General features: G+C 38.5%; 1 protein-coding gene across 1 annotated transcript in view; it reads left to right on the top strand.

Moving 5' to 3' along the window:
- The window catches only part of LOC125247915 (receptor-type tyrosine-protein phosphatase eta-like), a 72,901-nt gene that overhangs the window by 16,939 nt on the left and 31,545 nt on the right, over positions 1 to 24,417 (top strand). The window contains 12 exon segments of the mRNA XM_048159466.1: positions 1,119 to 1,149; positions 1,589 to 1,648; positions 2,622 to 2,663; positions 3,808 to 3,867; positions 5,734 to 5,775; positions 6,344 to 6,403; positions 15,780 to 15,839; positions 16,140 to 16,181; positions 17,181 to 17,444; positions 17,951 to 18,214; positions 18,533 to 18,799; positions 21,833 to 22,081. Of these exon segments, the coding sequence (XP_048015423.1) occupies positions 1,119 to 1,149; positions 1,589 to 1,648; positions 2,622 to 2,663; positions 3,808 to 3,867; positions 5,734 to 5,775; positions 6,344 to 6,403; positions 15,780 to 15,839; positions 16,140 to 16,181; positions 17,181 to 17,444; positions 17,951 to 18,214; positions 18,533 to 18,799; positions 21,833 to 22,081 (1,441 nt within the window).

The raw sequence follows: 24,417 nt of genomic DNA, 5'->3' as shown, positions 1-24,417 counted from the left end.
TTGCAGAAAATGACAGTTGAGCAGTAGCAGTCTATGGAAGCCACGAAATAAAAGAATAAAAAAAAGTTAATTTCGAGTTTATATCTCACAATTCTGACTTTTATTTCTCGCAAACCTGAGTTTATATCTCACATTTCTTACAAAGAAAAACAGAATTGTGAGATATGCTCGTTATCCTGTAACTCGTTATACTCGTTTTCTGAATTGCAATTTATCCCGCAATTCTGACTTTTTTCCCCTCAGAATTGTGAAATAAACTCACAATTGCGAGTTATAATGGCCGAACTGGGAGTCATAAACACGCAAATGCAAGAAAAAAAGTCAGAATTGTGAAATAAAAATTTTATAGACTATGTTTAAAAGTTATCTATGTAAAATGTTATAGGTTTAAATATTATTTCATGCTGTAACTGCTATGTATGTATGTCCTCTGAACTGCATATGTGAATATTGTAATAATATGTAGACTTACTGTTTACATCAAATTCCTGCTTTAATAGTAGACTAATCCTTGCAGGTATCATCAGTGCAGTCTGTGAAACGTCTCCATTTAGCTTCAAAGGACGTTTTCAACGATGGTTTTCTTTAAAAATGAAGACTATATTTTTTTGCATTCCGATTCCAACATCCAGAGGCACAACAAAACGTTTTTCTCTTATTCTGTGGATTTTGCACATTTTCCTCCAATTGCTACCGCTATTTTTCTGCAACCACTATGCGCGCGCAGCTGCAAGTGACGTAATTGTGACGTCTGCTCTAAAGAGGTCTATACTCTTTTGGCGCGGATTTTACAGACGATGAGGTCGAGGCTTTTAAAACTGAGGTAGCTTTTTATGTGTTCTACTTGCCTTGTTGTTAAGTAGCACGTTAAATTAGTTAATAATATTGTGTTGAAGTTGATGGAACTGAGGAGTAAAATCATCGACCAAAATGGTGGTGTAAATAAAATGTCTAGTTGAAGTCTGGACTTAAGTCCAAGTAAAGTCTGAAATCTACTGTCAATGTGTCAGTCAAGATTTAAGTCATTTTTGTGTCCTCTCAGACTTAAGTTTTTTTTTTTTTTTTTTTTTTTTTTTTTTTAAATCTCTCTTAATAATAAACTTTACCTTTCTCCTCAGGGGTTGAATGTACAGAGTAATGAGAGTACAGGTGAGTAGTCACATCCTGAGTATCAAACATTGGTTCCCACCAGTTAAAATGTTTATAATGTAGGTTAATGAAAGTTATATTATATTATACTATATTATATTATATTATATTATATTATATTCAGGGCTTGACTTTTTTTTTTTTTCTTAAATTTGATCAATAAATTCAATTACAATAATAAGACACTATATGGCTGTTACCAATCAAATTAAATCATTTACACTGAAAAATTATAACTGGGTTAAATGATTTTTTGTTATTTTTTGAATATTTAAATTATAATGATTTGTAATGTAATATAAGTAATTATTCTAACAATAATACATTGATTCTAATACAAAATTTAATTGTATGAACATACTGTATGCCCTTGTTAACTTGTAAATACTATTTAGTAAATGTTTGTGTTTTTATTTCTTTATACGTCCATATATCACAGCTTTACCTGTAACTACAAACAGTTCTTCAACTCAAACATCTTCTCAAACACCTGTCACAAGTGAGTATTGTTCATGGACCAATTCTCATACTCATACTCATACAATACCCATACTCAATTCATGTTCATGTAAACAAGTATAGCTTTATTTCATTCATTTTTATTGCTAATGTGGTATTATGATAATTGCCAAACAGCAGCACTTAAATATAATTATTAGAGATAGTCAATTATGACATTTCAGTTGGAAAAATTGTATTATTTACACAGTTGTATTAACTTATGTTAACATCTATTAACAGTTCTTGCAATATAGAATTTCATTGCATGGAAAAATGTTATTATATTATATTATATTATATTCAGGGCTTGACTTTTTTTTTTTTTTTTTTTGCGCTCACCAGTCATTGTGTCTGCTTGTGGTTTTCCAAATTTATTAGCCACTCAGCATTTTCGCTGGCCACAATTTTGACATCGATACCACGAGGAAAAACTGCCGTATATATTTTAAATATCATCTCATAATTTGGCAGCAGGTATATTAGCAGTAGGGGTAAAATCTTAACGTGAAAGGGACAGCTTAGACCTGGCACCACGAGTGGCAGCTGCCACTGACCCGTCCCTGACTCACTGCTATATATTCACTTATTTGGTGATCCATTACTGTTAAATGTGCCATCCTCACGCTGCCTGGCGATCCGTTGCCGTTAAATGCACCATCCTTCTTTTACCTTTATAAAGGGCATTTTTTCCCCCTAATCTTATTAAATGTATGTTTCATCTTACATTTCAAATTCTTAAATTTGATCAATAAATTCAATTACAATAATAAGACACTATAGGGCTGTTACCAATCAAATGATATCATTTACACTGAAAAATTATAACTGCGTTAAATGTTGTATTAACATCTGTTAACTTCTATTAACAGTTCTTCAAATACAGAATTTCATTGCATGCAAAAATGTCCTTTTAAGCATGTCAGTGAATATTACTTAAATTATGTTTTTCTTTCTACTTCTAAATATTTTAGCACCCCCTGCCTCTACAAGCTCTTCTACATCAACTCATTCAAGTGAGTATTTTTCAGGGCTCGACATTAAGTATTGTCATGTGCTTGTCTTTTGGATAAGTAAATCGGTCATTCACTTGTCCGTGTAAAAAAAGTTGCTTGTCAGGAAAAGAAATTATTTTTTTGTGGTGTAAATGTATTTTTTTCTGAAGCAACATTCTCATCAGTGTTCAATCAGCTTTTACATATTTAAATGGGCATATTTGTGATATTTACCTCAAGGACATTTTTTTCCCTAATCTTATTAAATGTATGTTTCATCTTTCATTTCAAATTCTTAAATTTGATCAATAAATTCAATTACAATAATAAGACACTATATGGCTGTTACCAATCAAATTAAATCATTTACACTGAAAAATTATAACTGCTTTAAATGATTTTTTGGTATTTTTTGAATATTTAAATTATAATGATTTGTAATGTAATATAAGTAATTATTCTAACAATAATACATTGATTCTGTTACGAAGGGGACTCACAGGCAGGGATCCAATTGCAGCGTTTTATTAGAAGTAAGAGTGGTCGTACAGGCAGGGTCAATCAGGAGCAAACAGGAACAGCAAGGGACAGGCAGAGTCGTAGTCAGGGTACAGGCAGTAGATAGAGGCAGGCAGATAACACTCACAGGTCGGTATACAAGGCAAAGGTCAGGACAGGCAGTAACGGGTCAATAAACAGGAAACAGGCAGGATTGGTAACAGACAGGCAAACAGGATATAACGCTTGGAATTTTAACAGTGTTAAACAAGACTTCGCGGTGAGGTGGTGTGTGTGTGAAAGTCCTGGGGTGCGTTTCCCAAAGCGAACTATGGTCGTAAGTTCCGTCGTTACCAATAGAGTTCAATGGGACTTGCGACCATAGTTCACCAACGATGCTTTCGGGAAACGCACCCCTTGTATAGTCCTGGTAATGAGCTGCAGCTGGGTGTGGTGATTAGTGATAGTGATTGGTGGAGTGAGTGCAGGTGATAGGCAGAGAGGATTATGGGTAATGTAGTCCGGGAAGTGACAGGAACAGACGTGATCGTGACAGATTCTAATACAAAATTTAATTGTATGAACATACTGTATGCCCTTGTTAACTTGTAAATACTATTTAGTAAATATTTGTGTTTTTATTTCTTTATACGTCCATATATCACAGCTTTACCTGTAACTACAAACAGTTCTTCAACTCAAACATCTTCTCAAACACCTGTCACAAGTGAGTATTGTTCATGGACAACTGTGTAAACAAGTATAGCTTTATTTCATTCATTTTTATTGCTAATGTGGTATTATGATAATTGCCAAACAGCAGCACTTAAATATAATTATTAGAGATAGTCAATTATGACATTTCAGTTGGAAAAATTTTATTATTTACACAGTTGTATTAACTTATGTTAACATCTATTAACAGTTCTTGCAATACAGAATTTCATTGCATGGAAAAATGTTATTATATTATATTATATTATATTATATTATATTATATTCAGGGCTTGACTTTTTTTTTTTTTTTTTTTGCGCTCACCAGTCATTGTGTCTGCTTGTGGTTTTCCAAATTTACTAGCCACTCAGCATTTTCGCTGGCCACAATTTTGACATCGATACCACGAGGAAAAACTGCCGTATATATTTTAAATATCATCTCATAATTTGGCAGCAGGTATATTAGCAGTAGGGGTAAAATCTTAACGTGAAAGGGACAGTTTAGACCTGGCACTGCGAGTGGCAGCTGCCACTGACCCGTCCCTGACTCACTGCTATATATTCACTTATTTGGTGATCCATTACTGTTAAATGTGCCATCCTCACGCTGCCTGGCGATCCGTTGCCGTTAAATGCACCATCCTTCTTTTACCTTTATAAAGGGCATTTTTTTTCCCCTAATCTTATTAAATGTATGTTTCATCTTACATTTCAAATTCTTAAATTTGATCAATAAATTCAATTACAATAATAAGACACTATAGGGCTGTTACTAGGGCTGGACGATTAATCGAAAAGTAATCGAAACCGAAATTCAGAACCTCTAACCGACGTAATTTTCCCATGTCGGTTATTTCGGTTTTTTAATCCTGTTAATACTTCCCCCTTAAAAACATAACTGCGTGTGTTGCCACGTGACTCCGCCCAGTCCAGACAGTGGCATAAAAGCAAAACACGGAGGTGAACGCCGGTTCAACACATAGTGATGGCGCGCGAGCGGTGAGCCTTGCGTCTTGACTAAACTTTGTCAGTTGTATTTGTTTTATGGTTTGGACATTCAAACGATTAGACGATCGGATGTGTATTATTATATCGAGCTACCGCGCTCGCATAGATATATACATATATCTATGCCGCGCTCGCGCAGCTGCATGTGGCACGAACACTCATACAAACAGCTGCGCAAAACGTGAAGATCGCGCGCACACAGAGGAACGCAGAAACTTGTTGTCAGCGCTGTCCTGTGATTTATCACTAAAATAGCTTAGAAACTCAAAAGTTATAGCATCTATTTTTTCTACTTTTGAAAGAACTATTTACAACCCACAGCTTCACAATTAATAGAGAGACGGTATGACTAATTCACACACGCAATCACTACTGGTACTGTGCTAATTTATCTTTATCTGATTTACAACGAGCAGAAACCTGTAAGAAATGTTACAAACCATAGATAAAATAACTGCTGATAGTGAGCTATGATGTCAGATCACTCTTTCAACAGGAAAAAAATATCCCACCTTAATAGTCAATAGGCTATTTACAGTACAAACCTTGTCAGTGAACTATGAGGGTAAAAAAAAAAAAAAAAAAATCAGAAATAAAATAATCGTTCATTAATCGTAATCGAGGTAAAATGTTCAATTAATCGAGGTTTTGATTTTAGGCCATAATCGTCCAGCCCTAGCTGTTACCAATCAAATTAAATCATTTACACTGAAAAATTATAACTGCGTTAAATGTTGTATTAACGTCTGTTAACTTCTATTAACAGTTCTTCAAATACAGAATTTCATTGCATGCAAAAATGTCCTTTTAAGCATGTCAGTGAATATTACTTAAATTATGTTTTTCTTTCTACTTCTAAATATTTTAGCACCCCCTGCCTCTACAAGCTCTTCTACATCAACTCATTCAAGTGAGTATTTTTCAGGGCTCGACATTAAGTATTGTCATGTGCTTGTCTTTTGGATAAGTAAATCGGTCATTCACTTGTCCGTGTAAAAAAAGTTGCTTGTCAGGAAAAGAAATTATTTTTTTGTGGTGTAAATGTATTTTTTTCTGAAGCAACATTCTCATCAGTGTTCAATCAGCTTTTACATATTTAAATGGGCATATTTGTGATATTTACCTCAAGGACATTTTTTCCCCTAATCTTATTAAATGTATGTTTCATCTTTCATTTCAAATTCTTAAATTTAATCAATAAATTCAATTACAATAATAAGACACTATAGGGCTGTTACCAATCAAATGAAATCATTTACACTGAAAAATTATAACTGCGTTAAATGATTTTTTAGGTATTTTTTGAATATTTTAATTATAATGATTTGTAATGTAATATAAGTAATTATTCTAACAATAATACATTGATTCTAATACAAAATTTAATTGTATGAACATACTGTATGCCCTTGTTAACTTGTAAATACTATTTAGTAAATATTTGTGTTTTTATTTCTTTATACGTCCATATATCACAGCTTTACCTGTAACTACAAACAGTTCTTCAACTCAAACATCTTCTCAAACACCTGTCACAAGTGAGTATTGTTCATGGACAACTGTGTAAACAAGTATAACTTTATTTCATTCATTTTTATTGCTAATGTGGTATTATGATAATTGCCAAACAGCAGCACTTAAATAAAATTATTAGAGATAGTCAATTATGACATTTCAGTTGGAAAAATTTTATTATTTACACAGTTGTATTAACTTATGTTAACATCTATTAACAGTTCTTGCAATACAGAATTTCATTGCATGGAAAAATGTTATTATATTATATTATATTATATTATATTATATTATATTATATTCAGGGCTTGACTTTTTTTTTTTTTTTGCGCTCACCAGTCATTGTGTCTGCTTGTGGTTTTCCAAATTTATTAGCCACTTAGCATTTTTGCTGGCCACAATTTTGACATCGATACCACGAGGAAAAACTGCCGTATATATTTTAAATATCATCTCATAATTTGGCAGCAGGTATATTAGCAGTAGGGGTAAAATCTTAACGTGAAAGGGACAGTTTAGACCTGGCACCGCGAGTGGCAGCTGCCACTGACCCGTCCCTGACTCACTGCTATATATTCACTTATTTGGTGATCCATTACTGTTAAATGTGCCATCCTCGAGCTGCCTGGTGATCCGTTGCCGTTATAGCCACCTATATTTGTTTACCTGGCAATCCGTTACCGTTAAATGCACCATCCTTCTTGCGACCCGTTGTTATACCGATGTGCCTGTCACTTGACCCGTCACCGTGTCAATCGACCTGTTCGTTCACTTCTATTAACAGTTCTTGCAATACGAAATTTCACTGCATGCAAAAATGTCCTTTTAAAGCAGAACTAAGTAACTTTTTTTTACCTTCATAAATAGTTTTCTAAGTCCTTACGATGGTTAATTGACTTGTAGTGGTGTGTTTGAGGCGAGCACTAACCCCCTCTGGCACGTCTACGCCAAAAAACAGCACTTGCAAGTTGAGCTGCGCCGACCCGACACAATCTCGCCTCATGTTCACGTTCACGCGAGAGTGACAAAATGCTTTACGGTAATTCAAAAACAATGTATATATTATGACTTCTTTTGAATTTCGAAAATTACCCACCTCCATCAAGATTTCTTGTACTGTATTTGCAAAACTACCACGCTGGTGAGCGTTGTAGTCGTTGTAGTCCAGAGCTGCACTTGGAGTATTTACGACAGTGTGATTCACTGAAGGAACCTGTAGGGGGAGCTTCGCAAATCTTACTGAGTTCCGCTTTAAGCATGTCGGTGAATATTACTTATAATACTGTATAAATTATGTTTTTCTTTCTACTTCTAAATATTTTAGCACCCCCTGCCTCTACAAGCTCTTCTACATCAACTCATCAACTCGAGCCTCTTCAGGGCTCGACATTAACCCTTTGAGCGGTACGGTCCCACATATGGGATTTTTATTTCAGTGCCCCTGGGCGTACGGTCCCATATATGGGATTTCGAACGTTCAGCGACGTCACATAACTGCCAGATTTAAACTGTGCTTTCGCGCTTTGGCTGCGAGACGGACGCGCACAGCTCTTGTCACATATCACAACTATGCAGTGTTTTCAGCCACATAACGTTTCTTTTAAGGATTCAGACATTTAAATACGCATAAGCACCATTAAAACAATATATTTAGAGTTTATAAAATACACACTGATGTCAGACATCAGTGGAAGGAGCAATAACAATCCATTAAAATACAATTTGCCGACATTTATTCATATCAGACACACATAATGGGCCCAAGTAACTGCAAAGTTTACTCTATTATTCTTCCAGTTCACCAGTCACTTACTTGCATATATTTCGGGAGAAAATGATGAATTCACCTGCTGTAAATCCGACTGACAGGACTCTGTGAACTGCAGCGCAAACTAAGATGGCGGCGCCCATCTCGCGTTATAGATCAAGATAAAGATCATTTATAAAGGTTTTTAAACAACAAAACACACTCACTTACACATATTTGAGGATTGGAATATCAGATAGTTGATAACATGGTAAGCAAGTTTGTGAATATTTTAAATAAACAAGGAAAAACAAAATAATAGCGATCCACCTGTTATACAGTGTTATTGTGGCTGCGCTCAGTGCTCGTGACACGCATGACGCGTCGCTATGGAAACATTAAAGGCGAACGTTCTAAAATAACGGTCGCCTTAAAAAAACTCACTCTGGGGGGACAGTTAGAATATTTTAAACTCACGCTCGAAAGGGTTAAGTATTGTCATGTGCTTGTCCTTCGGATAAGTAAATCGGTCATACAATTCTGTGTAAAAAAAGTTGCTTGTCAGGAAAAATTATTTTTTTTTGTAGTGTAAATATAATTTATTCTGAAGCAACATTCTCATCAGTGTTCAAGCTTTTACATATTTAAATCGGCATATTTGTGATATTTACCTTAAGGGCATTTTTTACCTTTATAAAGGGCATTTTTCCCCTAATCTTATTAAATGTATGTTTCATCTTTCATTTCAAATTCTTAAATTTGATCAATAAATTCAATTACAATAATAAGACACTATAGGGCTGTTACCAATCAAATTAAACCATTTACACTGAAAAATGACTGCATTAAATAATTTTTTTGGTATTTTTTGAATATTTAAATTATAATGATTTGTAATGTAATATAAGTTATTATTCTAACAATAATACATTTATTGTAATACGAAACTTAATTATACGAACATACTGTATGCCCTTGTTAGCTTGTAAATACTATTTAGTAAATGTTTGTGTTTTTATTTCTTTATACGTCCATATATCACAGCCTTCCCTGTAACTACAAGCAGTTCTTCAACTCAAACATCTCCTCAAACACCTGTCACAAGTATTGTGTATTGTTCATGGAAAACTGTGTAAACAAGGGTGCTGTCCTCACTGTGCTATGGGAAAACATCTTTGTTTGACTGGTTGTGTGGCAAACACACCAAGAATTTGCCTTTAAATAACCTCTGACGATAACATCATTGGATTGCACATTCATTACAGGCTATAAATAGACACAGGTGCACCTTCAGGTTATCCCTTTTTCTGAAGAGACGTCTGGACACGCCCTTAGTGTGACAATGCAGTGCATCATCTCTTTCTCACTTTTTCAGGGAACAGGGTTACAATCAAGTAACCCAAGAAGTTCCTATTCAAAATCTACTCTCAATGCTGTGCTCATAGCGATAAGGGAAAAATAATATTAATGCCGCTGCACTAGCCAGGTTTCCATTACAGATTTGTGCAAATCTTTAGCAATATTTTCTAAATGTCAATTAAAAATGGCTTCTGGAAGCCCTTCTCCCTCATATATGCTTCACTGGGTGCTTCCTCATTTCTTCGCTCCTCCATCCTCCAGCCTGTGACCTGGTAGCAAAACATCTCGGGTTACTTCTGTAACCCTGGTTCCCTGAATAAGGGAACAAGACGCTATGTCATATGACATTATGGGAACCCTCTGCGTGATTGCGTCGTGAAGCACTCTTGTATCTAACCAATAATGTGACGAGACGTCAGAGGCGGGTGACGTCACGGACCAGGAAACTATAAAGCATACCCAGAACAAAGAACGCTAGCCTCTGGATTATGGCTGAAGCAAGACGCTCACAGGTATGCTGGGGGTACGGCAACGTGACGTAGCGTCTCGTTCCCTTATTCAGGGGACCAGGGTTACACAAGTAACCCGAGATGTTCCCTTTCATGGGAACTGTCGACACTACGTCATATGACGTTATGGGAACGCTGTCCCAACTACGCCGTAGAACCAAGTACCTGTCTGTTATCTTGTAGACAGAACTGAGGACCCCGGAGTGGAGCCTACGTCCAGGTTGTAAAACCTAATAAATGTGTGCTGGGATGACCATCCAGCTGAACCACATATGTCATTAATGGATACTCCTGACATTAAGGCCTTTGAGGCCGCCATACCCCTAGTAGAGTGGACACGGACAGCTAATGGAGATGGCTGTCCGGCCGCCTCATAAGCAAGTGAGATAGCCTAAGCAGAGAATGAGCAACCACCCACTTGCTCATTCTCTGCTTAGATGCTGGGCCTCCTTTCTTAGGAGACCCGTAACACACAAACAATTGATCTGTTTTGCCCCACAGGGCAGCTCTGTGGACATATGCATCTAAAGCCCTCACTGGGCAGAGCAGATTGAGTTTCTCCTGATCCGAAGTTGTAAATGGAGGAAGATAGAAGGCCTGAAGTACGATGGGACCTGGGACGTTGGTGGGGACCTTACGCATATAGCCTGGTCTAGTGTGCAGGAACGCTTTGACCATTCCAGGTGCGAATTCCAAACCCAAAGGAGCAACTGAAAGTGCTTGATGATCTCCTATTCTTTTAAGAGATGAAATAGCCAATAGAAATATGGTCTTTTAGGGTGAGGAATTTCTCTGAAACTTCCTCTAGTGGTTCGAAGGGAGCCTCAGCTAACCCTTCTAATACCACGGCCAAGTCCCAGGCCGGAGTCCTTGTACGTACTGAAGGCCTCAGCCTCAGAGTACCACGGAGGAAGCGTATAAAAAGGGGGTCTCGACCTACCGAGGAATCCCCCAGAGGAGCATGGCCGAAATGGCCACATACAACTTCCTCGTGGAGGGAGCTCAGGAGTGGAGTATGGTCTCCACAACCTCAGTTTGAGTCCCCTCAAAGGCCAGGCCCACAGTCTCCGTAGTTCTGGGCATGGATAAATTATCATGCTGCCCGTTTGAGACAGAAGGTCCTGCCTGAGAGGAAGCTCCATCAGGGAGCCATCTAGAAGTGACACTAGGTCTGAGAACCATATTTTGGTTGGCCAGTACAGGGCTATCAATATTAGACTGACCCCTTCCTGGTGTACTTTCTCCAGAACTCCCGGGAGAGCGAACGGGGAAATGCATACAGACGCAACCTCGGCCACGTCTGTACCATGGCATCCAGACCCAGTGGTGCTGGATGAGATAGGGAGAACCACAGTGGACACTGGGTTGATTCCCCTGAAGTAAATAGGTTGATTTCAGCTTGACCGAAGTTTTCCAAGGTGAGCTCCACCACCTCGGGGTGGAATCTCCATTCCCCGGGCCTCGACAGGGCGTCTGCTCCCACATTTTGATGCCCTCAGGTCTCTGAGGAAGTATTTTACTGCAAGAAATACCACTCATGATCGCCCCCAGCCCGTGAGGGAAGCATCCGTCGTAAGCATTACGCGACGACGAGAAGTCCCCAACACAGGTCCTGGGACAGGAACCAAGGCTTTTTCCATATGACCAGAGCACAAAGGCATCGGTGCGTGACTTTGATCATGCGAAAAGGATTTCCCCTCAGAGAAAACCCGTGGTCCTGAGCCACCACTGTAAGGGTCTCATGTGCAGAAGGCCAAAAGTTATCACGTTGGACGCAGCTGCCATGAGACCCAACAGTCTTTGAAACTGTTTGACAGTGAGTGACTGGCCTAGTTTCACCCCATTTACGGCATTGAGAATGGAACTCACATGAGCAGGAGACAGATGTGCCTGCATCGTGGTAGAGTCCCAAACTACCCCTAAGTAGTTGGTAATTTAAGCCGGAACCAGTACACTTTTCTTGGCATTGAGCCTCAGCACAAGCCTCTTCATGTGTGACAGAACAACATCTCGATGTTGAACTGCCAGATGTTCTGTTTGAGCTATAATCAACCAGTCGTCGATATAGTTCAGTATGCGGATGCCCTGGAGTCTCAGTGGAGCCAGAGCTGCATCCATGCACTTCGTAAATGTGCGGGGTGATAAGGCTGAAGGGAAGAACCCTGTACAGGTAAGCTTTGCCACCGTAAGCAAACCTGAGGAACTTCCTGTGTTGAGGATGGATGGATACATGAAAGTAAGCATCTTTCAGGTCTATCACAACAAACCAATCCTCAGACCTGATCTGTGGGATAACCCTAGATCCTTCTTTGGAACAATGAAGCATTGGTTGTAAAACACTGACAGCTTGCTGGGAGGAGAACCCCTTCTATAGCTCCTTTTTGCAAGAGCATCATAGCCTCCTGTTCCATTACCAGAGACTGCTCGGGGGCCACCACTGTGGGAAGGACCCCATTAAACTGGGGCGGGCGAGACCCGAATTTGTAACCCTTTTCTATTGTGAGCAGCACCCATTTTGAAATATTTGGGAGAAGTTTCCATTCTGCCAGAAAATTTAAGGGAACCAGTCTCTCGAGACTGGCCTCTGGTGTTTTTTGAGCACTTGACTCGTCGCCCTGAAGCGGCGAACCGGCAAGGAACAGCCGAATCAAGTGATGACCGGCCCTCCTCGGAGGGTCGGTGGAGACCGCTGCGCCCTGAAGCACACTGGGTGGCAGGGTTAGCAGAATGGCCCCCTGAGGGCGCCAAAGAGGGATGGGTACCAAGTATTTTAATACCCAACCCTCTCTGGAGGGGGCTGCCCTCCAATGTCCCACGCCACTGGCATCAGGACCTCTTCAAAGCCTTTTTGGTGATAATTACAGTCCGCAGATCTGTGTAACCCCACAAAGACTTCAGCTGTGTCACCTAATCATAAATATTTGGAGCACAGGTGGCGACACTTTCTTTGGATGAACGGTCAGACCAGTGCCCTGAAATGGCGAACCGGCAGGGAACATCTGAACTGACTGCTCTACAATCCTCCTCTTTCTTGGAGGAACACTGGAAACCACTGCGCCCTGAAGCACACGAGGTGGCAGGGTTGGCAGAACGGTTTCCTTTATTTTCTTTTAAATTCCTCAGAATTTAATGTATTCAATATGTCATTTAATCCTCAAATTAAATGCAGCCAGTTCTTATATATACTGTATATATTTTTTGAACAGGCTGAATATATTTAGAATACAAAAAAGAATTCTAGCTCGTAATAATTCGCAAGGTATTTTAGGGAAAGAGAGAAAGGGAAACTCCTGTCTACTCAGATCCCTCAATATATAAATACATATATATAATCTATGCGCAGCCTCGGCAAACGCGAGACCCGAGCCGTATATTATCTTTCTCTTTTTTCTTTTTTTTCCCTTCATTTTAGCTATATATTCTTTAATGAAAACTCAATCCACATGCTGCCTTGGCAAGCACAAGATCTGAGCTATATTCTTTAATGAGAACTCAATCCACGCGTTAGACTTTTATTCCCTCGAGAATAAAGCCAACAGGAGTGGAGCTACAAAACTCCCGCTAGTGCATACTTCTCTTCGGGACATTTTTATGAATGAACACTGTCACTGTCAGTTGTGAGCTGACGTGCATGCTCCACTCCAAGCAAACAACACTTAAATCGTGTGTATCCCCACTCGCTTTGTAGTGTAGCACAGGGGGGAAATGCGATTCAAACTGCTGTTCTCTATTGATTTGTTATAAACGTGTGATTTTGAAACACGATATGTGTGTGACTGTGAGGTGGCAAGTCCTCAGATCGATATCACAATATCCACCTCCTCAGAGCTGGACATGTGAGTACCGGTGCCTCAACCCGGGGAAAGAAACCAGAGAGCGTGCTTCCACCTGGGAGACGGCACTGAACCTGGCAGGTAAGGGCAGAGAAAGGGTGGCACCCGTCTCTAACCCCTCTGTCAGATCCATTTGTGAACCCCACGAATGGAGCCGCCGCTCTGCCTCAGCAGAAGCGGGACCCGATCCACAGGGAACACTGGAACACAGTGTCCTGAGAGTGAGTTTTTTACAGTACACACAGACAGCTCCCTCGAGAGCTGCCTGGGCATGCTCAACTCCCGTTCAACTGCTGCTCGCCATAATACGTGTCTTTTTTATATATAAATATATGGATTGGTGTGGGATACTTTTGTCCTCAGACGAAGAGATCGTGACTTGTTTATATGTAATAAGACAAACAACACCAAATAAGACACATGATAACACAGAGCGTTTGCTGAAGACAACAGAAGCTAGCGTTCTTTGTTCTGGGTATGCTTTATAGTTTCCTGGTCCATGACGTCTCGTCACATTATTGGTTAGATACAAGAGTGCTTCACGGCGCAATCACGCAGAGGGTTCCCATAACGTCATATGACGTAGCGTCGACAGTTCCCATGAAAGGGAATCCCAGTAGTCGGTACCAATACCAGTAAAATTTTATGGTTCTCGGAACCAATTTCAGTACCACAGGAAAATCTGTTGGAACTATTTTACTATTTATTTAACTAGCCTATTTTTGAAAACATAAATATTTGGAGTGTGTGTGTATATATACCTCAATTAAATAAATTTTGAAATATAAAAAAATAACAAATGCTCATACATCCATTTTGAAACAGATGTGCGTGTTTATTTTAGCTATTCCTTCAGTGAAGCGACACTACAGCCTGTAAAACCATGAAATAAATATTAGTAAATAATGGTAACCTAAATAATAAGAAAGTTAAGTATTATTCTAAAAAAACATTTGTAGTAATAATATCTTCATGTTTTCTCCTGATGTTACAAGCAACTGACACGTGTTGTAAAAGGTCCGAAGAGCTAGTTTTATCTTCAGACATTCAGGCTATGTTTGATTTTGCGCTGCCAGAGAAAGCGAAACTAAAAATCACTGGCGTGTGTGAAAAACGGTATACAAATAAACTTGAAGCGCCTTATAAGGTCTAATAACAAGCACAAACTGTTAAATAGAAATTGACGTGCAAGCAAAAAGGTTTCTGTCCTACGGTGCTTTTTCTTCTTTACCACAGTAAAGAATGCGAATATAATAGGCCTAATTAAAGCGATCCAAAGGAAGAAACATTTAAAATCCCCTGCATGAGTGAAGATTTGGGAAAAGAAACAGAGATTCCATGTTCAGTGGAATAACTAATGGAATATTGTTAAATTCTCTGCTAATCAGGGGATCAGATCGCGATTCGCAAAACAGAATACAAAGCTAAAATGTATAAACTCATGTACCTCTTCCTCTTGCATTTTTATTGGCTAGTCAGTAGACATAGGTTGTAGCAGCAAACAAACTGTGAGATGATCATGCTAAATTTCTGACACTGTCAGAAAATTATAGGAGACTGTCTTTGGTAGTAAGACCATGACAACGGCCGTCTTCGAACCTCACTCACTGTATGACATAGGACCACCGTTTAGGATCCACAATCACAGAAATCTATTGCTCTTTTTTTTTTTTGTCTAGGATAACCCAAAATCTTAACAATGTGTACCAGGTATTACACCCCACTGCTGAAATCCACCCACATTTGGCGGGTGTTAATGTCAAGCCCTGATTATATTAAATAAGTTATAGTCATTTGCAATGTAATACAAGTTAATATTCTAACAATAATACATTGATTGTAATACAAAACTTAATTGTATGAACATATGCCCTAATTGCCCTTGTTAGCTTGTAAATATTATTTTGTGAATGTTTGTGATTTTATTTCTTTATACATCCATATATCACAGCCTTACCTGTAACTACAAACAGTTCTTCAACTCAAACATCTTCTCAAACACCTGTCACAAGTGAGTATTGTTCATGGACAACTGTGTAAACAATTATAGCTTTATTTCATTTATTTTTATTGCTAATGTGGTATTATGATAATTGCCAAACAGCAGCACTTAAATATAATTATTAGAGATAGTCAATTATGATATTTCAGTTGGAAAAATTATATTATTTACCCAGTTGTATTAACTTCTGTTACCTTCTATTAACAGTTCTTTCAATACCAAAATTCATTGCATGCAAAAATGTCCTTTTAAGCATGTCAGTGAATGTTACTTAAATTATGTTTTTCTTTCTACTTTTAAATATTTTAGCACCCCCTGCCTCTACAAGCTCTTCTACATCAACTCATTCAAGTGAGTATCTTCAGGGCTTGACATTAAGTTTTGTCATGTGCTTGTCCTTCGGATAAGTAAATCGATCATTCACTTGTCCGTGTAAAAAAGTTTCTTGTTCAGAAAAAATTGATTTTTTTGTGGTGCAAATATAATTTATTCTGAAGCAACATTCTCATCAGTGTTCAATCAGCTTTTACATATTTAAATTGCATATTTGTGATATTTACCTCAAGGACATTTTTTCCCCTAATCTTATTAAATGTATGTTTCATCTTTCATTTCAAATTCTTAAATTTGATCAATAAATTCAATTACAATAATAAGACACTATATGGCTGTTACCAATCAAATTAAATCATTTACACTGAAAAATTAATGCATTAAATAATTTTTTAGGTATTTTTTGAATATATAAATTATAATGATTTGTAATGTAATATAAGTAATTATTCTAACAATAATACATTGATTGTAATACAAAACTTAATTATACAAACATACTGTATGCCCTTTTTAGCTTGTAAATACTATTTAGTAAACGTTTGTGGTTTTATTTCTTATACGTCCATATATCACGGCCTTCCCTGTAACTGTAACAGCCCTATTAGTGGGTACCGAATATACCCAGATTCTCGGTACTCCCGGTACTACAGAAATGCTGGTATTATCACATTTTCAAAGTTTCAGTACCGACTTTGTACAGAAGTACCGGTACTTTTGACAACACTACGAGAGACGTTGTAAAATTACCTTGTGTCTAAAAGTACTTAGACTGAATGCAACAGTTAGACAAACATTTTTTGGTTCAAACATTGCCTACCTTAGCTTTAAACTTCTGATATAAAAATTTCATTTTGTAATGTGTATCTTGAACAAAGAATCTTCTGAGACTTAAGCCTCTTAAGCCTTAAAACCTCTAATTTAATTTTGCTTTGAAAACTGTAGATATCATGTACATCTTTTGTACTTTGAATAATTAAATATTATTTATTATTTTGATCTCTTTTCCATGCACAGGGCCAGATGTGATCAGTAATCTCAAAGTGACTAACATCACAACATCATCTGTGTTTCTGAGATGGGATGAACCAATTGAAAATATAACTTTCTTTAAAATTACATGGACTGGTGATGATGCAAATGAAAATACAACAACAACAACTAGCACTTCCTATGACATCACTGGTCTGACTGCTGGAGTTAAGTACACATTTTGTGTCACTGCTGTTATTGAACATAACAAGAGAGAAAGTGAACCATCCTGCATCTCAACATATACTGGTATGTACAGTTTTAAAATATCTTTTGTTGCATCATACACATCATGCACAACCGACTTATTACCCAAGAATAATTATTCCAATTCCTAAATACAGTAGAACTATTACTGAAACTATTACTGTAGTGTAAACTCAAAACTGCAGGGAAGAAACTCAAAACAGTGGAACAATAGAAACCCTACCGCCAAACAGCGTTTCAGCAGTGTAATTGCAGAGCAAACGCAGACAGAACGAAGAAGTATAAATGCTCACGACAGTGTCGGCTTTATGTGTAGTCTAGAATGTAGGCTAAGACGTACACTCAATGCAGAAGTATAAATTGGCCTTTAATGTCAATTGTATTACCCATTTTAGGGGCGATCAAAATTACATTTTTAATTCAATCAGAGCTACAGTATTACTTTCTGGGGGGATCAAGCCTTAATTATTGGGGTCAGACAAATGCTGTATCAAAGCATAAATGTATCATTACATCTGTTCTTTCACCACTTTCATTCCCCCACACAGAGCCAAATAGGATCAGTAATCTCAAAGTGAACAACATCACAACATCATCTGTGTTAATGACATGGGATGAACCCATTGGAAATTTTTTTTTCTTTAAACTTAATTGGATGGATAAGAAAACAAATGGAAATTCAACAGAAACTAGTAACACTTCCTATCACATCACTGATCTGATTCCTGGAGTCAATTACACATTCTGCATCACTGCTGTGGCAGCAGATCATTCAACAGAAGGCAAAGCTTTCTGCATCTCACAATATACAAGTATGTAAAATTATAAAATATCTGTTGCTTGATACATAGTAAGTTTAAAATAATAGTAAATTGTAAAAGCAGTAGAACTGCTACTACCACCACCACCACTAATTTGCCTCCTACTTTTTTTTTCTTTTCTTTTTTGTTTAGTATAAATCTCTATCTAAAGCTTCTGATACAGATTAAATATCAGAATTATGCCTTCCATCTTGTCAGTCTATTATTTATTAATTTTCCCCACCAGTTCACATTTCTTCCTAATTGTATTTATACTTTGTTTGTGTGTTGTTGTTAAAATTTGTGAATGGATCTTTTCTTCCCATGCAGAGCCAGATGTGATCAGGAATCTAACAGTGTCTGAAGTCACAACATCATCTGTGTTTTTGACATGGGATGAACCAATTGGAAATAGATCTTTCTTTAAACTTCAGTGGACTGATGATGAAACAAACAGAAATGACACAAAAACTAGTAACACTTTCCATAACATCACTGATCTGATTCCTGGAGTCAAATACACATTTTGCATCACTGCTGTGGCAGCAGATGAAGACGAAACAAAAGGCGAAAATTTCTGCATCTCACAATATACCAGTATGAAAATTATAAAATATGTTGTTGTTTTTTTTTATGCATAGTATGTTTATATTAATTGACTTAGACTCCCATAGACTTTTTTATAATAATTAGTAAATGCACTCTAACTATACACACGTCCACCACAACTCATTTGCTGTATTCATTCATTTTAGTACAAATATCCTTCCAAAGCTCTGGTTATAGAGTACATATCAGAAAAATGCCTTCCCCCTCGTCAGTCTATTATTCCATTATTTGAGGTGTGGATCTAATTGCAGGCTTTAATAATGAAATCCAAAACTTAGACATACAGGAAACATCCTATTTCAACCTCTAAATCCTACAGCATTAGAGTTAAACCTGTCAGCATAAACATGGATTGTGTTAAACAAGATCTGACAAACAACTCATGAAAAGGAAGGGTATGAATACACAAATGATAGAAACTAAACTAGAAAGAGCTGAGAATGATTAGTAACTAAGTTAACCATGATAAACAGGAAATAAACTACAGTAAGCAGAAATACAACCAAGAGTCTGTGAACATATCAAAATAAAAGTCTTTGAATATAAAACAACACATGATTTTTAACATTGACTAACTTCCCCACCCTCATCAATGTCCTTAAGCAGGTCGGCTTGATACGCTTGAAGAATTGACATTGTATGTAAACAAGCCACCGCCTGACCTGCTGCCGAGTACACTTTACCCACTAAAGCAGATGATGTACTTAATGGCTTTGTGGGTAACTTTGGGGCTTTGAGGGAGGATGTAGACTCAGGGGAGAGATATCTCGCAAGCGTCTCTTCCACCCGAGGCATCCCCACATAACCGTGCCTTTTCAGCCCTACGATGTTGCTATAATTAGATATTTGAGGGCTGAAGACCCGATAGGAGGCGGGTCTATTCCACGACCTCGACACCTCGATGTGGAAGTCGGGAAAGAAAGGTAAGCCTAGGCGTGGAGGTTGTTACCGGGTTGGTAGGAAGCGCTCATCCAATAGACTTGACTGACGGGCTTTCTGTTTTGCAGCTGGCCAGCTTATGTTCAATCTGGCAACAGCTATAGTCATCCACTAGCTCCTCATACGGTTGTGTGTGAGGTGAGTCCTCAACATCACAAGTATCGATGCTGACAACATCTAATTCCTCAGGACTAGATCGCTGCAGCACCGGCGCTTCACCAGGGGCAGAAGAAACCGCAGAGCGTGCTTCTACCTCCTGAAATGAAGCGCTGAATCCTGCAGGTAAAGGTAGAGAAAGGCCCGTCTCTAACCCCTCTGCAAGATCCATTTGCGAGCCCCACGATGCAAGCCTTCGCTGTGCCTTGACAGCAGCGGGACCCGAGCCGCGGGGAACGCGAGCCAAACTGCTTTCCTCGAAAAGCGCCCGGTGCGAGCGGAGCGTCTTAAGAGACAGCAGTTCACAAGCCTCACAGCCAGCCCCCTTGAGGGCTGCCTGGGCATGCTCCGCTCCCAGACAAACAACGCAGAGCTCGTGTGTATCCCCACCCATGATGTAACAAGGGCAGGGAGTAACACACGGTCTGAACTGCTGCTTACTCTCCATACTTTCACTTGTCTTAAATATAGTGCTTGAATAACGCGAGAGACAAACAACAGTAAATAAGACAGCCGATTTCACAGAGAGCGCTTACTGAAGACACAGAAGCTAACACTGTTTGGTTCAGGTGTGCTTTATAGTTTCCTGGTCATGATGTCACCCTCCTATGACGTTCCGTCACGCCATTGGACTGATTTCACACGTGCTTCACGACGCAATCACGCAGGGGCGTTCCCAAAGCGCTTGACGCAGCGTGAGTTCCCTTGAAAGGGAACCGACTTGTTAACATTGACCGGCAGAAGTGCGCCGCAGTATTTGTTGTCGTGGAGTGGTAGGACATGAGCTGTTGACACAACTTGCTTCTTACTTTTTTTGGATCATCTTTTACTACTTAAAAGTGCATCCAATTCCACACTTCAGATTTTCTTATCCCAGACATTATTAAAGATTTAAATTCCTGCCGCCAATATGCTCCTCTTTCATGGATCATGGAAAGTGAAACTTAAATCTGTCACAGGGGTGGTTGGATTTATTCACGACGTAAAAATATTTATGAAAAGCATTTTTCTTTTCACATTTTTATTTACAGTATTATCATAATAGGCTGTATATTAACTTATTGTGAGAAAACCGGTAGTTCTATGTGAAATCAAACACTGAGCACTCTCATATAGCCAAAACGGCATGATCCTCGTCTCATAACACCACTGCGAAGATTCAACTGTGAGATTGGTAGTCGAATCAGGCTCCTCCTATCGAAGCACCGAATCTTTGACTATTCAGAGTCACCTCTAATCTGTTGCTTGCTACATAGTATGTTTAAATTCATTGACTTCTGACCCACCAATATTTTTTGTGTAGAAAATTGTAAAAGCACTAGAATTATTCCCACATCCACCACCACTCATTTGTTCCCTTCTTTTTAGAAAAAAATTTCATAAATCAAATACATCCTAACATTCTTATCAATGCTGACGCCTTTTCTGTCTATATAGACTGAAAAACTTTTCAATGCAAATTTTAATTGCCAAATGAAATGTTCCTAATTTTTCACTCACAGAGCCTGATGTCATAATGAACCTCACAGCTGATGATATTACAGCATCCTCTGTTTTACTAAACTGGACTAAACCAAATGGTCAAAGCTCCTGTTATCATGTAGAATATGAAAATAAGAATGTGACTACTGAGAACACTTCTATCCAAATAAATGATCTCATTTCTGGAGCACAGTACACATTCAAAGTGTTTGCAGTTTCAGCTGATCATGTGACCAAGGGGAGATCCAATCAGATTTCACTGTACACCAGTAAGACTTCTGTTTGGATGTTTGATCTTAATGAAACTCCACAACCTTCAGCTACAAAAAACATTGAATATATATTTGCTTTAAGCAGAAAATGTTACAGTAATTCCTTAGGATCCCAGACTCTCTTAACTCTACTCTAATTACAAATGCTATTATTTTTTCTCCCGCAACACAGAGCCAAATGTGATTGGGAATCTCATAGTGTCTGAAGTCACAACATTATCTGTGTTTCTGTCATGGAATGAACCGACTGGTAATAGATCTTTCTTTAAAGTTAAATGGAGTGACAAAACAAAGGAAACTAGTAACACTTCCCATCACATCACTGATCTGACTGCTGGAGTCAATTACACTTTCTGCATCACTGCTGTGGTAGCAGATCATTCAACAGAAGGCGACACTATTTGCATCTCACAATATACCAGTATTTAAAATTATAAAATATCTGTTGCCTGATACATAGTATATTTAAACTCACTGACATCTGACCCACCTATATTTTTTGTCTAGAACATTGTAAAAGCACTAGAATTATTCTGGTCTGCATACAACAGCATGTGCGCACATGCAAACGCGTCTTTCCGCGCTCAAGGCCAAAGGATTAGGCCTATACTTGTATATATAAAGGCTTGCATGCTCAACTGTGCACAGAGCTGAATGCAGAAAATTAAGTATACCTAGGCCTATTTCACACACATCACACAGAAACAACCTACTAATAAGTGCCCAAAACTGCCTGACAAGTGATAGATGAAACTGAAAATGCCTTTCTGTCTATTTTATATTGAAATGAAAGGCAATGTGGATAAACATTCATAAAGCGATTCCTCATAACATTTTACAGCCATAATGTACAAACCCGATTCCAAAAAAGTTGGGACACTGTACTTTTTGTACAGTGTACTAATTGTACTAATTGTGAATAAAAAAGGAATGCAATAATTTACAAATCTCATAAACTTATATTTTATTCACAATAGAATATAGATAACATATCAAATGTTGAAAGTGAGACATTTTGAAATGTCATGCCAAATATTGGCTCATTTTGGATTTCATGAGAGCTACACATTCCAAAAAAGTAATAAAAGCAATAAGAAGCTGGAAAAGTTAAATGTACATATAAGGAACAGCTGGAGGACCAATTTGCAACTTATTAGGTCAGTTGGCAACATGATTGGGTATAAAAAGAGCCTCTCAGAGTGCAGTGTCTCTCAGAAGTCAAGATGGGCAGAGGATCACCAATTCCCCCAATGCTGCGGCGAAAAATAGTGGAGCAATATCAGATATCAGTATCATACTGGATGCCCGTGATCTTCAGGCCCTTAGTCGGCACTGCATCACATACAGGAATGCTACTGTAATGGAAATCACAACATGGGCCCAGGAATACTTCCAGAAAACATTGTCGGTGAACACAATCCACCGTGCCATTCGCCGTTGCCGGCTAAAACTCTATAGGTCAAAAGAGAAGCCATATCTAAACATGATCCAGAAGCGCAGGCGTTTTCTCTGGGCCAAGGCTCATTTAAAATGGACTGTGGCAAAGTGGAAAACTGTTCTGTGGTCAGACAAATCAAAATTTGAAGTTCTTTTTGGAAAACTGGGACGCCATGTCATCCGGACTAAAGAGGACAATGACAACCCAAGTTGTTATCAGAGCTCAGTTCAGAAGCCTGCATCTCTGATGGTATGGGGTTGCATGAGTGCATGTGGCATGGGCAGCTTACACATCTGGAAAGGCACCATCAATGCTGAAAGGTATATCCAAGATCTAGAACAAGACGGGGGGTGGACGGGGGGTGGACAACTAATCTTTCACTCGCTCTGCCTGTCTCCATTTTAGTCTTTTCAAATAGTGCGAGAAGAAAACCGATTTGTTAACATTGACTGGCTGAAGTGCGCCGCAATATTTGTTGCTGTTGAGTGGTAGGACATGAGCTGTTGGCACAACTTGCATCTTACTTTTTTGGATCATCTTTCACTATTTAAAAGTGCATCCAATTCCACACTTTAGATTTTCCCACACGTTGTTAAAAAATTTAATTCCTGCCGCCAATATGCTCCTCTGTCATGGATCATGGAAAGTGAAACTTAAATCTATCACAGGAGTGGTTGGATTTATTCAAGCAAGTTAAAAATATTAAAAGCTTATTTCTTTTCACATTTTTATTTACAGCATTATCATAATAGGCTGTATATTAACTTATTGTGTGAAAACGTCTCTCGCCTGGGAGCTCAATCACCTCCAAGTGGTACAAAACAAGCCAATGGGGATTGGCCAGTGAGATTTACATGCCGGGCTACACCCCTGGCATCCGGGTATAAATAGGGCCGGCATACTCACTTCCATTCATACTTTTGCTTCGGAGCTGAGCATACAGCGATTGCTCTTTCAGTTCACTTCCATTGAGAGTAAATTTCGGAGTAAATAACAGCAATTTTAATTGCTATCAGGAGAACACTCCGTAAACAGCAATTTTGCTATTTTGCTTGAAGCTCGTTGTGGGATCTCTCTGCAGGTGTGATGGCGCATTCCAGTGGTGTTTGCATCCAGCTTGCTGTGCACACAGGGCAGCATTCGCCCCTGGGTGCTTCGGCTAAGAGTATTTCCCTAAGAGAGCAAGCACAGCAGCAAGTGTCTTTTTAAAGATGCCTCTCTGTCCATGAATTCCTGGATGTGGTCTTTTCCTGTTTTCATCTGATACAGCATTCGTAGGTGATTCATGTTCTCGAGGGAACATGATCACGTAGACACGC

Source organism: Megalobrama amblycephala, linkage group LG15 (assembly GCF_018812025.1).
Source record: "Megalobrama amblycephala isolate DHTTF-2021 linkage group LG15, ASM1881202v1, whole genome shotgun sequence".
Classification (NCBI taxonomy): Eukaryota; Metazoa; Chordata; class Actinopteri; order Cypriniformes; family Xenocyprididae; genus Megalobrama; species Megalobrama amblycephala.
The sequence above is the reverse complement of the archived record's forward strand: the minus strand, read 5'-3'. Positions and strand labels throughout refer to the sequence as shown.